This window comes from Pyrus communis, chromosome 14, assembly GCF_041283825.1.
Source record: "Pyrus communis isolate YQ-2024b chromosome 14, ASM4128382v1, whole genome shotgun sequence".
In the NCBI taxonomy this organism is placed as follows: domain Eukaryota; kingdom Viridiplantae; phylum Streptophyta; class Magnoliopsida; order Rosales; family Rosaceae; genus Pyrus; species Pyrus communis.
The window spans coordinates 3,062,098-3,076,690 of NC_142578.1; the positions used below are offsets into that span (position 1 = coordinate 3,062,098).

Here is a 14,593-nt window from a genome sequence, read left to right on the forward strand (position 1 = left end):
ATGTAATATTAATACACATCTATAATATCGTCAATTCATATTATAACACGTTAACATTGCACGATAATATGACGTCACATTGGAAATTTTTGGTCTTTGCACCCAACAAAACCCTAGAAGGACGTAGATTCATTCACTTTGGTAAAAATTTATTATTTAGTAGTGCTTTTATCAAGGTTATTCTCAAAAATTGGAACTTTCAATCAAAATGGTTCCTGAATTTGGGATTATTACTACTTTGGCTTTTTGACAGCATGTACTTGTAAGAGAAAAATAATATTTTTCATGTTGCTTTTATTTAAGCTTAATTGGAAATAAAAAAGTTTGAGGCGGACATGATTGATGGCCACATTAGTTTGAGGAGAACATGATTGATGGCCACATTACTGTCGTGCCACTTTCACTCGAAGGTTGAAAAGAGATCGAGTAGCAAAGCGTGAATACAAAGTTGCCAACTAGTATGAGTATCTAGTTGATGAGTTTTGTAATTCTTTTTGTATTCGTTTTTCTCTTAGTGTTTTCTAGCTTGGTAGCACGAGAAGTTTCCCAATAATGAGTTTTACCTCGTTAAATCCTACATTGTGCGTGCACTCTTTATATTCCTGCTAAATATCAATGAGTCAGATTTAATTTGCATAATTGGTCAATTTAGACTAGATTTTGAATTAGACCTTCAGTTGGAATCCTTTAGTTTTTTATTTCTAAACTACAAATATAATGATCAATGTATACTGGCACAAGCATGTGGATTTCACTTCACAGCCAACAAAGTTGATAAATGCCTTTAAACAAGCACGTGCATTTGTTTTTATTTTTCTAACCACCGGAGGAAAAAAATGCAGTCATCGTATATGTGGCATAACAACTTATATGGCCTAGATATATTGTTACAAACCGTTTATACTAATAAAATAAGAACATGTGGACTAATATTTACAAATCTTATTTCATTAGTGCAGAATATCACCGTGACGATGAACCCGTGCTATATATGTCCTCTATTTATGACCATAAAAACCGTTTATTTTTAATTTCTTTGCCTTTTCATTACATGCAGAAAGAGAATGAAATTAAATATATACCTCAAATGGCTTAAAGACATTCTTGTTAATTTGAAATTTTCATTCTTTTTTATAATAACTTTAAAAAAAATTCTACATTAAATTTATCTAAGCTAAGAAATAAGCTGGTATTCGAACATGAGGGAATAGCACACAATTAACTTGGACAAACCCAAATTTGCTTTTCTATAGTAATCTTTATTTTATTTTTTTTTGGAAAAATTCTATAGTAATCTTTATGAAGCTAAAAAGTATAAGTTGAGTTCTTCTTTATTTCTTTTTTGCTTTGTTATTATATATTAATTCAAATTTGGATACAATTAGTACTCTTTTGGATCCGATGCCAATGGTTTTTGCTTTTATTTTTTTACTGACAAGGAACAAAGATATGAGGTGTAAAAGTAAGATTGTTTTCATATCAAATCTTAGGCCAAGCACTATAAAAGTAAATGTAAAAGGATAGGAGATTTTGTTATATTCTTTAAGGAAATGCTTTTTCTTTCTTATCATTCTTTTACTACATTTTTTTATATGAAACATTTGATTATTTGGGATACAACAGCGACTGTATTCTTAATCAACTACACAGTGCCATAATTTATGTGTTCTAACTTTTTTAAATGTGTGATTACTTTGAAATACATTTATTGTAACATTCAAAATGACTGAAGAATTTTTCGTTATCTAAGACCAAGAAGTTTATTTATTAAAATGGGGGAAATGAAAGCTTCTTATAGCAGCTCCACCATATTCAATAGCCCGGTGGATCGGCTGTTGCTCCAACCCAATTGCCCCAGCTAGCAGCTCCAGCCCATGCGGGCGATGGGGCTCGGGGGAGACTCGAGCGAGAGGCCAGGCGGGCATCAGTGCATGCGCCGACCTTGACATATCCTCGTCCTCCTTCGACATGTTGCTATTGAAGCTGAGGCTTCAGGCGGAGTTCTGCACCACCAGCTGCCGCTGTTGCGGCTGAGCCGCCGACTAAGACTGCTCCGTCTACATCATCTTCTCTTCAACCTCCTCTACTTCCTCTTCACAAAAACAAAAACCAGCCCTTTTCGTGAAATTCTCTATATTTTCTTATCTCTTTCTCTTTTGCTTTTGCTTTTGGAACGATGGGGTTTTGAAATTTGTTGTGGAAGTGCTCTATTTTTTTTTTTTTTTTTGTTCTGTTTTTTTTTGCAGAGGTTATGAATGGCTGAGGCTGGGAGCTGAAAGGCTGGCGTTAAAGGGTTTTAAAGTGTCAAGCCAGCAGCTAATTGTGTTCTTTAGTTCCACCGATGTCGTATGCAAGGCCACAGTTGGGTTCCTTGAGTTCTAGGGATTCCAAAAATATTATTTTTGAGCTTGATTTTTGAAGGTTTGAAGAGGAAGGAGGAAGAGAGCTCACAAGAGTGAGCTGGTAAAGAGGGAGAGAAAGAAAGAAAAAGGAAGAGAGAGATAAAAAGAAAAGAGAGAGAGAGAGAGGGAGAGAGAGGAAGAACCGGTCAAATGAGGGGAAAATGGAAGGGGTGATGGGGGTGTCTGATGAATTGGTTGAGGAAAAAATACTAATATTTTATTGCCTATTACCATGACTATTCAGTTTTAGGGATGGAGATGTAAAAGGCAGTTACTGTTCATAAATGGCAGTTACTGTTCATTGGGTGGATTCAATAGTGAGTTGCCCTAAGGGGCCTTTGCAACGCTGGAGTTGCTCTTAAGCTTACCTAAGCCATTTTGCTTGTGTGGGCCACATACTTCAATGATCCGAACATTATTGCTAGTTAATTAATTCAACCTGCGAACATATGTGAATTTGGAAAGGAACCGGATCCCCTCCGGATCCATATATATACTGAGCCTGCTGAGCAGGCGATCTGGACCGTTGAAATTTGATCCAACGGCTACAATTATTATAACTTTTAGAGGGTCTCCTGTTTGTAGCAGTTAGATCAAATTTCAACGGTCCAGATCGCCTGCTTAGCAGGCTTAGTTTTATTAGATCTGAAGGGGATCCAGTTCCAGGAAAAAAATTGTACTTATGCTTAGTCACTGTCTACAGTGGACCTGTGATGGTGGCAGTGATGAAATTTATCAAATTTTGGAATTTTTTGTATTTTAGAGACTAGATGTAAAGTAAAGGGCAAAGCAAATTTGATTACTGGAAGCCAAAATAACCGCGTTGAGAATGTGTTGTAAAGTAATTTATAAGACACGATTATACAAGTACGTAGCGTCATATGCCATGATACAGCATTAAGTGAAAGTGTAACTACTAAAATTACACCATGTGTTGTCCATTGTCCATTGTCCAAGGCAGATATTTTGATAGTGTGATTGGTTCATTGTCTTTTCATGCTTAGCTGCTATGCTCTGATTGGACTTCCCTAAGTTTGGTTGGGATAAGACTTTCAGTGTAGCCATGGATTTTAGCAACTTGGAACGACAGCAAAATGTCATCCAAACTGACCTTTTTCATTGGTGCAACAAAAGCAACAATCCATCTCAAAAAACTCATTGGTGCTACAAATTATCATCTTTCCTTCTTGCTGAGGCAAGGCACCACTATTGCTTGGGAATATATACTTAATTATTCACACATTTGAGTACGATTTAGATACAGTTCTTATATATATATATATATATGGTATAATCTTATCCTTACTCTGAATTATTATAATGAGCAGCTAAGTACAAAAGATTTTCAAGTTCAGAAAAGTGATATATCTTTTAGTGGAGTAGCCCTCTTGACTTTCAAATAATGTTTCCCTTTGTTAAGCGGAAACAACTATATGAACCACAAAGCAACGTGCTTGCCTAGAGCCTAGTCTCAAAATTAACCTGCCCCTGGAAGTGGAAAATGGAAAACAGAATTTTCTCAAGCCCTAATCCGTTGCATGTGAATGCGGTTGCAATTTTTAGATTGATCGATCGATAGGTTCATTGATCATTCTCTAGGGTATAGATCAATATCAAGTCATTTAGTTGTATAAGTACGTATTCATGCAATCAAATTCATACTGTAGAACCCTTATAACTCCTTAATCATCATAGACCTGATAATATTTCATTTTGGTGCACTCCATTAAGAAATTAGCATATGAAAAATCATAATCACAAATTAATATACATAAATCACATAAATATGTGACAAACTCTCTTGGGAGTTGGGAATTGGTTAACACATAAAAATCTCGCAACAAAACCAGATTTAGGATATACTCATCATGATTCACACTTATCACAAGGAAGTGAATAGTGATGAGTGGTGATGAGGGATATACAGAAATCGCATAAATATTGCATGCAGATGCAGTGCAGACGAAGAAAGGGGAAGGTGTGGATCACAGAAGGGATTCCGAGAGGGGGCCTTCCCTTTCTTTTTCGTTTCTTTTATTGAGGATGATGAAGTCACTGAAGAGTCCGGAATAGAGGCAGACAAAAAGTTGAGAAAGTGATGTGACTCAACTCCCTCCATTTTCAAAATATTCCAGTGCAACTTCCAGCCTATATGAAGGCCAAGATTCCAACTGTCTCTACTACTCTCAATCTAAAGACCATAACCAAAAACCCTTTCTTTTTTTCACATGTATTTATGTTGGAAAATTTAATAATAATATTATTATATTAAATTTATTAATTGAATGGAAATCAAAAGTGGAGCCCTTTGGTAGAAATATGTGTCTACTCAAATTAAGAGTTGCAACTTTTGACTCTTCATGAATAGTCACATGCTTTCCAAAGAGGCATCTCACATTCTATAAATAGGGAAGCCCCCAATCACAAAATAATTTTTCATTGTTTTACATAATCATACATAGAGTGTACTTAAATATTAGAGAGTCTCATTGAGTCCATATAAGAGAGTTTTCAACACAATCGTGGTTCATGGAGCCTTGTAATTTGGAGTGCTACTATTACAAAGACGGGGTCGTTGTATCTTGGGAGACATGCGCCAATCAACCATGAGTACCGTAGTGGGGGCGTAAACTTGTCTTAAGAACAAAGTGTCCAACACTTGCCTCGACCGTATTTTCTAGGTTTTTCTAATCCATTATATCATGTTCATTTAACATTAGTTACTCATGCGCATGCATTAATTTTGATATATAATTGCATGAATGATTTCTTAAAATTTTATATGATTTAATATAGCAATTAGACCCAAGTTTTCCAACAATCTTAAGACAAGTTTATGGTTTGATTGCTATGTTTGTTTGAGAACAATATTATATCGTGTATCTTTCTGCGTGGATTTTCTTTTTCAAGGTAGAATTTTTTGGTTTCTAGTTTTGCATAAAATAGTACATATGTTAATTGTTTCCAAATATATTGCAAGTTAATTTGATTCAAAAGATGCCAACTCGTAACCTTTCATTATTATTTTGTTCGTTTGTTTATAGTTAATTGAACCAAATATTCTTTACAAGTTTAGTGGTTTATTGCTATTATAATTTGGCTTGTGGGTTTTAATTTTCTTGACAACTTTGTTTTGAAATTGATTGTGATTTTCTCCTGTTGTGCGAGTAATGATGGCACAGAAAAGTTATAATAATATATATATACCTGCATATATGCATTTTATTTCCTACCATTACACTAATTAAATTCATATATTTGTTGACAATGAGTTTATTAATTTCAATTCTCTGAAATATGCATGCAAAAGGATATAAAGGTTTTGTTTCACAACTTAGATTCCTTGTTTATGCGAACTCCAATAGTGAAATTGTATGGACCCAACCAATTGTAAGCAGCCTAAGAACAATATATATATGAAAAACCCTAACAAAAGACCAATAAAAACTAGCTTAGCAGGTTTTGTAGGACAAAGTTTTCTTGGGTTTTTGTTGATAAACGATAGGAATAATCTACACTAAATTAATCTAAATTTCAGAGAGAGAGAGAGAGAGAGATCTAAACGTGAGTGCAGAGAAGGAAGCACACTCTTATAGCCAACTTAGTGCGATAAGGCTTTCATGTTCAGTTTTAAGCTTTTAGCAGAGGCTATATAGATTAATATGTTGAGTGGAACTTTATTTGATTTGAATTTAGGTTTAGGGTTCCAACTTTTACATCCAGAAAGTTGCCAATGTGAAGAAGACTCTAGTTTTCGATAAGATATTAACAATTGCACAGCTGACGAAGATGGTAAGCTGTCTCGTTCAATGGCATTACATAAGTGGCAAGGCATGTGGTCTCAAAGAAAGGCAACATTTTGCTAATTCCTGGTTCACATTTCTCGACAGTAACCCCACAGTGCTGTCATGTACAGTAAACTCTGCCATCTCAAATCAGATGTTGCCACATGCTACAATGGACTTGTTCAAATGGAGTCCCATTAGGTTTCGTTCAAGTTATTAGAAAGAAAAAAAAGTCATTAAACTAGTGGGGTGGAAGTTATTAAATGTATTAGGAATATATATTTACTTGCGGGGAATACCTTTTATTTTCACTGAAAGACCTCTTATAATAAAGTGAAACCCTAACTGTCGTAGAACAAACGATGACGTGCAAAGTTTTAAATAGAAACTGATTTTTGCACATTTTTTCCTCTTGCATTTCTCTCTGTTTTTAGCCGTTTGATTGAATAAATTAATCAAAATAAAAGAGAACAAATGAACAAAAAAAAAAAAAAAAAAAAAAAAAAAAGAGTCGGAAGAAGAAAACAGGAGTGCTAAAAATCTTTTTCCTTTTAACTGTAGTATAGTTGACAGTTAATCATAAACCAAGAGTTGATAGTTAATGTGTTTCTGCAAATATCATAAACCAAGTGACCCTACAAAGTTTTAAATATACGTAAAGATTGAAGGCATTGCAAATCATTCATACAAAGGAAAAAGAAAAGATAAGGGGCATTAAAAATCAACAGTGGTTGTGACAATCAGGTCAAGAAACTGTCAAAAATGTTAGTCATTATCTCTCTGTTGTAAATTGGTACTTGACAAAAAACCTGAGAAATTCAAAACCAGCTATATAAAGATTAAGACTTGTTTTCTTTGATATAGCAATTTTGGTTATGTATCTAGAATAGTTCATCATCGACATCTTTATTCATCCAGTTTCTTTATTTAAGGGATTGTGCTATCCACACAATCCCGTTTATCTTTCACACATCCTCTCAACTTTTAATCGGATCGAATGAATTGAAGATGATCAAATAATAGAAGGGGGTGTATGAAAAGTAAAATGGAGTGCGTGAATAGCACCACCCTATTTAAACTACCAAATTAGATTATGCCACATGTTCATTTGATTTGCAAAAGACAACAATACTATCAGATTAAGTATATCACATCAAATATTGTGTGGAGCAGATCACATTAGCTGTGATACTCAATAAAAGCATCCAATCAATTTCAAGTTGGCAATTTTCAGATATTATAGCAAGTAATCTGCAAATATATTACAACTTTTTCCCAGCTTCATAAAGCTCAATATCCAGATCAATTCAACTCAACATAGACGGAATTTTCTTTCATATTATATATTGTGGTCTAATTAATGATGCAAATGGATTAAAAGAGAAAACCAATGGGGTTTGTAATGTGATTAACTAATTAATTTAATTAAGTAGATTGGTCAAATGAGTGGATTTATGGACCAGCATGAATGTAAACAAACCTTAACACAGATTCTTTAGAGAAAACCAAAATGATTTAGATGGGCCTGCAGCCTGCACATAAAACCAGTAGCCCTGTTCGATCATGATTGCATATTCTGCATGTTTTGTAATTTAAAATTTGGAAGGAGTACTGCTGATCATCCAGGGCCATCTGCTTGTCCCGAAGGGTAACCCACATTAGCATTTATTAAGGAACACCAAAACCAAAAACTTTTAATACCACCTAACCGTCGTTATATAGTACAAAATGTAGGGTTGCGAGAGGTAGCAGAACTCTTGTGGTCAAAACTCTTATCATGAATGCGTAAGTAAATGATTTGTTTATCGTTGGAGTAACAGATCCTCGCAACTTGCATAATAAGGTAGAACCCTAGTTACATAAAAGGAATCAAAATATACAAAAGAATTGAAGATGCTTCCGAAACTCGACCGGAACCTATAGGCCAACCATATTATAATAAGGAATACCAAAACCCTAAACTCAATACCATTTATCCATATACCAAAATAAAATAGGGGTGTGATATCCACACACCCCATTTTACTTCTCACACACCTTTTTGATTTTCGGTCGTCGGATCGGATAAATTGAAGAATATCAACGGACAAAAATTATCAAGAGATGTGTGAGAAGTAAAATGGAATGTGTAGATAGCACATTCCAAAAAAATATATAAGTACAACTTCATAATATATAACTCTTGTCGTGAATGCGAGACTAGAACTCTTACCGTTAATTCATAGATAAACATTGCGTTGATCACTTAAGTCACAAGTCTTCGCAACATGCACTAATAAGTAATCCAGGTACCCAAGAAAAACTTGCATAAGCAAACCCTAATTAGGGTTTTGGATCAAAGAGAAGAATGGAACACGTCTGAAACCTAGAGACTAAACCCTAATGCCAACAAAGATTATAGGCCCAATAGGCAACAGTCAGCAAGAAGGATCGAGATCAGGAGGAGGGTAAGTTTAAAGATATTTTACTGGTTGGAGGACTTAAGGGATCCCAAAGTTCCCTTGCCAGCAACTAACAAATAACAAAGGTGCAGAGCAAAAGGCAAAGGGCCAAAGGCAAAATGAAATGATTAATTGAATGAGACCGGGACCCACTTTATGTAATCTTTCCTTTTTTTAAAGTCTCTAAAAATTTTTTTGACTTGGGGTTGGGTCCCACCTCGGCCACCATTGTCTTTATGGGATTGAATGATAAAAGGAGCACCTCACGTGGAGAGTCTGAGCCAAAGGGGATGTCCAACCACAATAAAAAGGGGAACCCGTTCACCTGGTCTCCTCCTCTCCCCTTTCCCTCCTCATATCCTGAAAATTCCCCAAAAAATTGAAATTTAAAATCTAAATGTTATTTGATATTTGGGTATTTGGCAATAGATGTTTTGATATTTTCCTCCACAGAACAGAATGAAAATTTTGGAAAGGAGTTTTAGACTTGTAGTGCAAGCAGCTAAAGCACTTATTTTTTGTATCTGAAGTCTTGTGTTTGATCCCCGTTTTCCTTTTTTTCCTCTTAAAAATTTTCAAAACTAAATAAAAATCTAGATATTAAATTTTTTATAGGATCTAGATTTTAATTGATTTGGTGTTTGATCGATATCATGGATATCTTGATATTTTCCTCTAAGGAATAGAAAAAAAACTAAAGATGGTTGTAACTGATAAGTGTTTAAGAATATTTATATTGTCATTTGCACCCTAAACTTTCTATAATTAGAAATAAAAATATACTTGTGAGGAGTGTATAATGAGATTTTTGAAATCCTAATAAACATTCTTTATTTATCCATGCATGTATCTGAAATTCTGTGTTTAATAATTAAATAAAAAGCTAGATATTAATTGATTTGATATTAGGTGTTTGATCATATGGATATTTGGATATTTTCCTCTAAGGAAAAGGAAAAAAAATGAAAGATGCTTGTAATTCATATAAGTGTTTAAGAATATTTATTTATGCATATGAAATACTGAGTTTGATTTTTTGCCTCCTTTACCATTACTTGTGTAATTTATATTTTTATATATATGAAAAAACAATTACAATATAAAAGAAAGAAAGCTAGAAAAAGCTCAGCACAATAACAAAGCAATTTCTTTCCTTTAAAAAATTGCTTTTTAAAGCTCACCCATATAATTCCCACTCATTATCTTTGTTGCTTAAAGCTTGCCCGCCCAGCCCTCTCTTCCTCTCTCCCTCCCTCCCACCCTCCCTCCCTCCCTCCCTTATCTTCTCTCTCTCTCTCTCTCTCTCTCTCTCCAAAGGACCATTTTAGTCCATACTTCTTTCTTTCTCTAGCTACTCTCTAACAAAACATATCATCTAAAACAAAATTTCAGTTTTTTTTCATACACAAATTCCAGCCAACCAACAACCAGAGAATTTTTATTTATTTATTTTTAGAAGGAAAAAAACAGATTTGTCCTGTAAAAATACTGTCACTAAGTGACTGAAGAGAGCTGAGAGCTGAGTTGAGCTGCTGCTGAGTGAGAAACCCACCAAAACCCAATTATACTAACAACTAAGCCCTCTCTCTCTATCTCTGCACTCTCTCTCTTCCACACTCTCCCTACTCTTCTCACACAAAATCCTCCACAAACCGATCATAATTCTCTTTCCCATGCGATCATGGAAGGAGGTGATGATCATCAACTCCACCACCACCACCACGACTATCAACAACACCAACAACAACATCACCACCGTCCGAACTTCCCCTTCCAGTTACTAGAGAAAAAAGAATTAGATCACCAAGAAGCCGCCTCCTGCTCCAACACCACCTCCCCCTACCCTACTCTAGCCATCACCACCGTCGACCCCACCACCACTAACAACACCGTCTCTACTGCCACAACCACAACCACCTCAGCTCTCCAAGCTTCTTCCCCCGAGGCCTCCAAAAAGCCACCCCCCAAGCGGACCTCCACCAAGGACCGCCACACGAAAGTCGACGGCCGAGGCCGCCGCATTCGAATGCCGGCTCTATGCGCCGCAAGAGTCTTCCAGCTCACGCGCGAGCTAGGTCACAAGTCCGACGGAGAAACCATTGAGTGGCTTCTCCAGCAGGCCGAGCCCGCCGTGATTGCCGCCACCGGTACCGGCACAATCCCCGCCAACTTCACGTCACTTAACATCTCACTCCGCAGCTCCGGCTCCAGCATGTCGGTCCCCTCGCAGCTAAGATCCTCTTATTACAGCCCGAATTTCTCTCTCCAACAGAACCAGCGGCGGAGCCTCTTTCAGGGCATTGGCCTCTCATCTTCTGACAGCTCTTCGACTCTCCTAAACTTCCAAACAAACACCATGCACGCTTCCATGTTGCAAGCCAAGCAGGAGCTCCGGGATACTGTGTCTTTAGATCTCTCGGAGGCGGCGTCGGCAGGGGAGGGGAGCTTGGGAGGGAGGAAGCGTCGGCCGCCGGAGCAGGACTTGAATCAAATGGGAGGTGGCGGCGGTGGTGGTGGAGGAGGGTACTTATTGCAGTCGAGCACTGGTGCGGTCCCGGCCAGCCACCCACACAGTCAGATTCCGGCTAATTTTTGGATGCTGGCTAACTCTAACAACCAAGTTATGAGCGGAGACCCTATTTGGACTTTTCCAGCTTCGGTCAACAACAGTGGAATGTATAGAGGAACGATGCCCGGTGGCTTACATTTTATGAATTTCCCCGCCCCAGTCACCGTGTTGCCTAATCAACAACAATTGAGTGGCTCGGGCGGCGGCGGTGGTGGTAATGATGGCGATAACATGAGTGATGGGCAGTTGAATATGCTCGCTGGACTCAATCCGTACCGGCACATGTCCGGTACAGGTGTTTCAGACTCGCAGCAGGCAAGTGGCTCACACTCACACCACGGCGGGGGTGACGATCGGCACGATAGTACTAGTCACCACTCATAAAGCGGGCGAATGGCGGTCGGATTTTATCTTCATGGTCATCGTTGGTGGTCGTCATTTCTTCCCACACGTGTAGTAGTTTGCTGTGTAACAACACACGTGAGGTTTGATTGATTGCTCTTAAAATTCTGAGGTTTATTTTTATCTATTTATTCCCAATTTTTTTGTGTGATTAATATGATATGGCCGGGAGAAGAGAGGTTTTGTTAGGGTTTGAAGGAAAAAAAAAACAGACACTTATTTTTAACATGAGTTAATTATTTTGGCTGCTCTCTTATTTCTCTAATTTTTGGCGATTAATCACAGTATACTATCATCATCGTTTGTGTGATCAATTCTCCCTTCTCTCTTCTTTTTATCTTCTACGAAAAGTAACTCGTCGAAATTCTAGAATAAAACGGCTCATACTATGAATCAAGTGAATGAACGGTTGGACGAACAGCTTATACTGCTTCGTAATTTATGCATTTTTACTGTGTTGGTGAAAATGACTTTTTTTGCATGGTATATGGTAAGTCTCCTACCTAACTAACAATTGGATTCCCTCTTTTTTCCTCTCACTTTCTCTCTCTAGATTCTCTCTCTAGGCCACCACCATGTTTGTGTCCATGTTAATGGGCAGATTGTGAAAGGGCTGAAACAGTAGCACTAGTAGTTTTACTGCAAAATGCAGGATTAAAAAAAATCCACAGCCTTTTGATCATTCTGATTCTTCATCTCTCCTGCCATGAATCTCTAGGGTTTACTGCATCAATTATATAAAATTTTCAGCCAAGGTGGGGAAGGGTAATAGGACGGTAGGGTCCACACCTTATCAGTTCCAGGTGTTCGCTCAGGTGGTGGGACCCGGATGCTGGTCATTGCCCAAACCGATATACAACGTCACTGACAAACAGGTGCATCATTCCTCATCTTTTTTTTTTTCTTCTTTCTTTTCTTTCTTTCTTCTTTTTAATGGTGCAGTTGCTGACACCATAGAGGGTATCGGTAGTGAGTTTTAAAATTATTTAATAACTCTACTGTGTCGTGGCCCACCATCTCATCAATCAATCTGCACCTTTTATTTCTATGAAACGACCTTTTGATTGGGTACCGTTGAATGATTGGGTCTCCGACTCTCTTATTCATGGAGGGGAGATTTTATCAATCTACGATATGCTACGTTTTATTACATAAATGTAGGAAAGTGTATTTTTTTTCTTCAAGTGTTTCTTCACTTATATAAAGACATGTGACATACATACTGAAAAATCTCTTCAATGGAGGGTAGGATTTTTTTCAAGAATTTTCTAGTTAGCAAACCATGCATAAATTTATAAATTGCTATTGCTATTCAAACACTTCTTTTTATTTCCTAATTACTTTTGTTAATTCTATCTATTGATCTTCTTGAATTCATTCGACCCGACGGTTGAAAATTGAGAAGAGTGCGTGAAGTAAAAATGAGTGTGTAGATATGATTACTCTATTTCCTTTCTTTTTATAGGAGTAGATAAATTAGTTGTGCTTTAAACTTCAAGAACAAAATAACACAAGGATTGTACACTTTGCACCAATTGGATTCCACACATTTAATTGATACCCACATATATATATATATATATATATATATATATATATACCTAAAGATTATATTCTTAATCACACAAGGGACGATTGCCAATTACATTTGCCAGAAGGCACATGACATAATCAATCTTAGTAATGTCCTATCCTACATGACTTAATGGTGGTTTGGTTGTGGTTGGCCGGGTTTGTTTAATTTGTAAAATGAATTCATGAAAACTTTATTATGATTCAGCATATGACATGCATAAGAGTACTTGATAGTTGGATGTGCGGTTAAGAATAAAATAAACAAAAATTCAACAGTCATAGACTTCGGTGTATAGACTTGTGCATATTAGAAAGTCCTTCCTTTTCTTTGATGGTGGTCAAAATGCGATCGAGTGAAAGAAAGAATGACTCGTTCTTGAGACAAACAGTTTAACTGGATGAAACTTGAAAGCAAGATAAAGGTTCTAGCTAGGATTTATGAAAATTGAGAACTGATAAAAGTTTTTATGGGCTCCCTGGTCTGCATAATTTTGGAGTCTTGAGTTAATTGGGATCAATGCAACTCTTGGTAGTGCTCTAGTTAATTTTGTGGCCATCGATCGCTGTTCTTATATATTCTTAGTGATCCTTTGATGAATAAAGTACACAAAAAAAAACAAGTGTAAAGTGATTAGTTGTTGTTATCGTGTATTAAATATGCAGATTTATCAAATATAAAAGTATAATCTCATTAGGTGTCCACACGTAACAGATTAGACATTTTTATAATATTCCATGTCGAATAAATATCATGTTCACAAGATTTAGCCAAATTATAATTGAGTTGTATTTGGTTTGGAACAAAAGGATATTGTAGTAGATCACCGTTGGAAGATGTAATGTACACATCAAAACTAACAAAATCACCTTTAATCAAGTGAATATATATTAAACATAAAAAAAAAGGTGTTAAGTAAAAAAGTTCAATGGTGCAATACATTGTTAAGTTCGATGACTAAAGAAACTAAAATAAGAGTTCATGGACTAAAATTAAACTAGGGGTAAAGTTCAGGGATCATTGCTATAATTCGGTCAAATGGTTCACATTCACATATATGGCTACATATGCATCTACATTCACTTATTCATGACATTCAAACCCTTGCGCATAAGTTGCAAGCTAACATGTTTATGGAGAATCGAATTTCAGTCATGATTAGTTCTTATTACACATTATTGGTTTGTTAATATTCTTTAGCAATTTCTTCGAAACTTTTGTATGAGTAAAGGAAGTTAAAGATCCTGAGAGGATCATCGCTGTAATATAATTTCAGTTAAAAAGTACGTTTAATTTACAGCAAATACACATTTAAGAGATATCCTGATATATATTTGTTGGACGTTGTTCGTTGTCATGACTGATGATCATGACAAGTACTGTGATTTGGCATGTACTATCTTTAATGTTGTTGTGTGAGA

The 14,593-nt window shown here is 36.2% G+C and overlaps 1 protein-coding gene across 1 annotated transcript; it reads left to right on the plus strand.

Annotated features, from left to right (window-relative positions):
* Positions 1-9,761: 9,761 nt before the first annotated feature.
* On the plus strand, positions 9,762-11,850 carry LOC137713694 (transcription factor TCP14-like). Its single transcript, XM_068453031.2, has one exon. The coding sequence runs from the start codon at positions 10,310-10,312 to the stop codon at positions 11,579-11,581; it is 1,272 nt and encodes a 423-aa protein (XP_068309132.1). The 5' UTR covers positions 9,762-10,309; the 3' UTR covers positions 11,582-11,850.
* Positions 11,851-14,593: the final 2,743 nt, after the last annotated feature.

Coding starts and splice junctions, on each gene's coding strand:
- LOC137713694 (XM_068453031.2), top strand. CDS start 10,310: ATGGAAGGAGGTGATGATCATCAACTCCACCACCACCACCACGACTAT.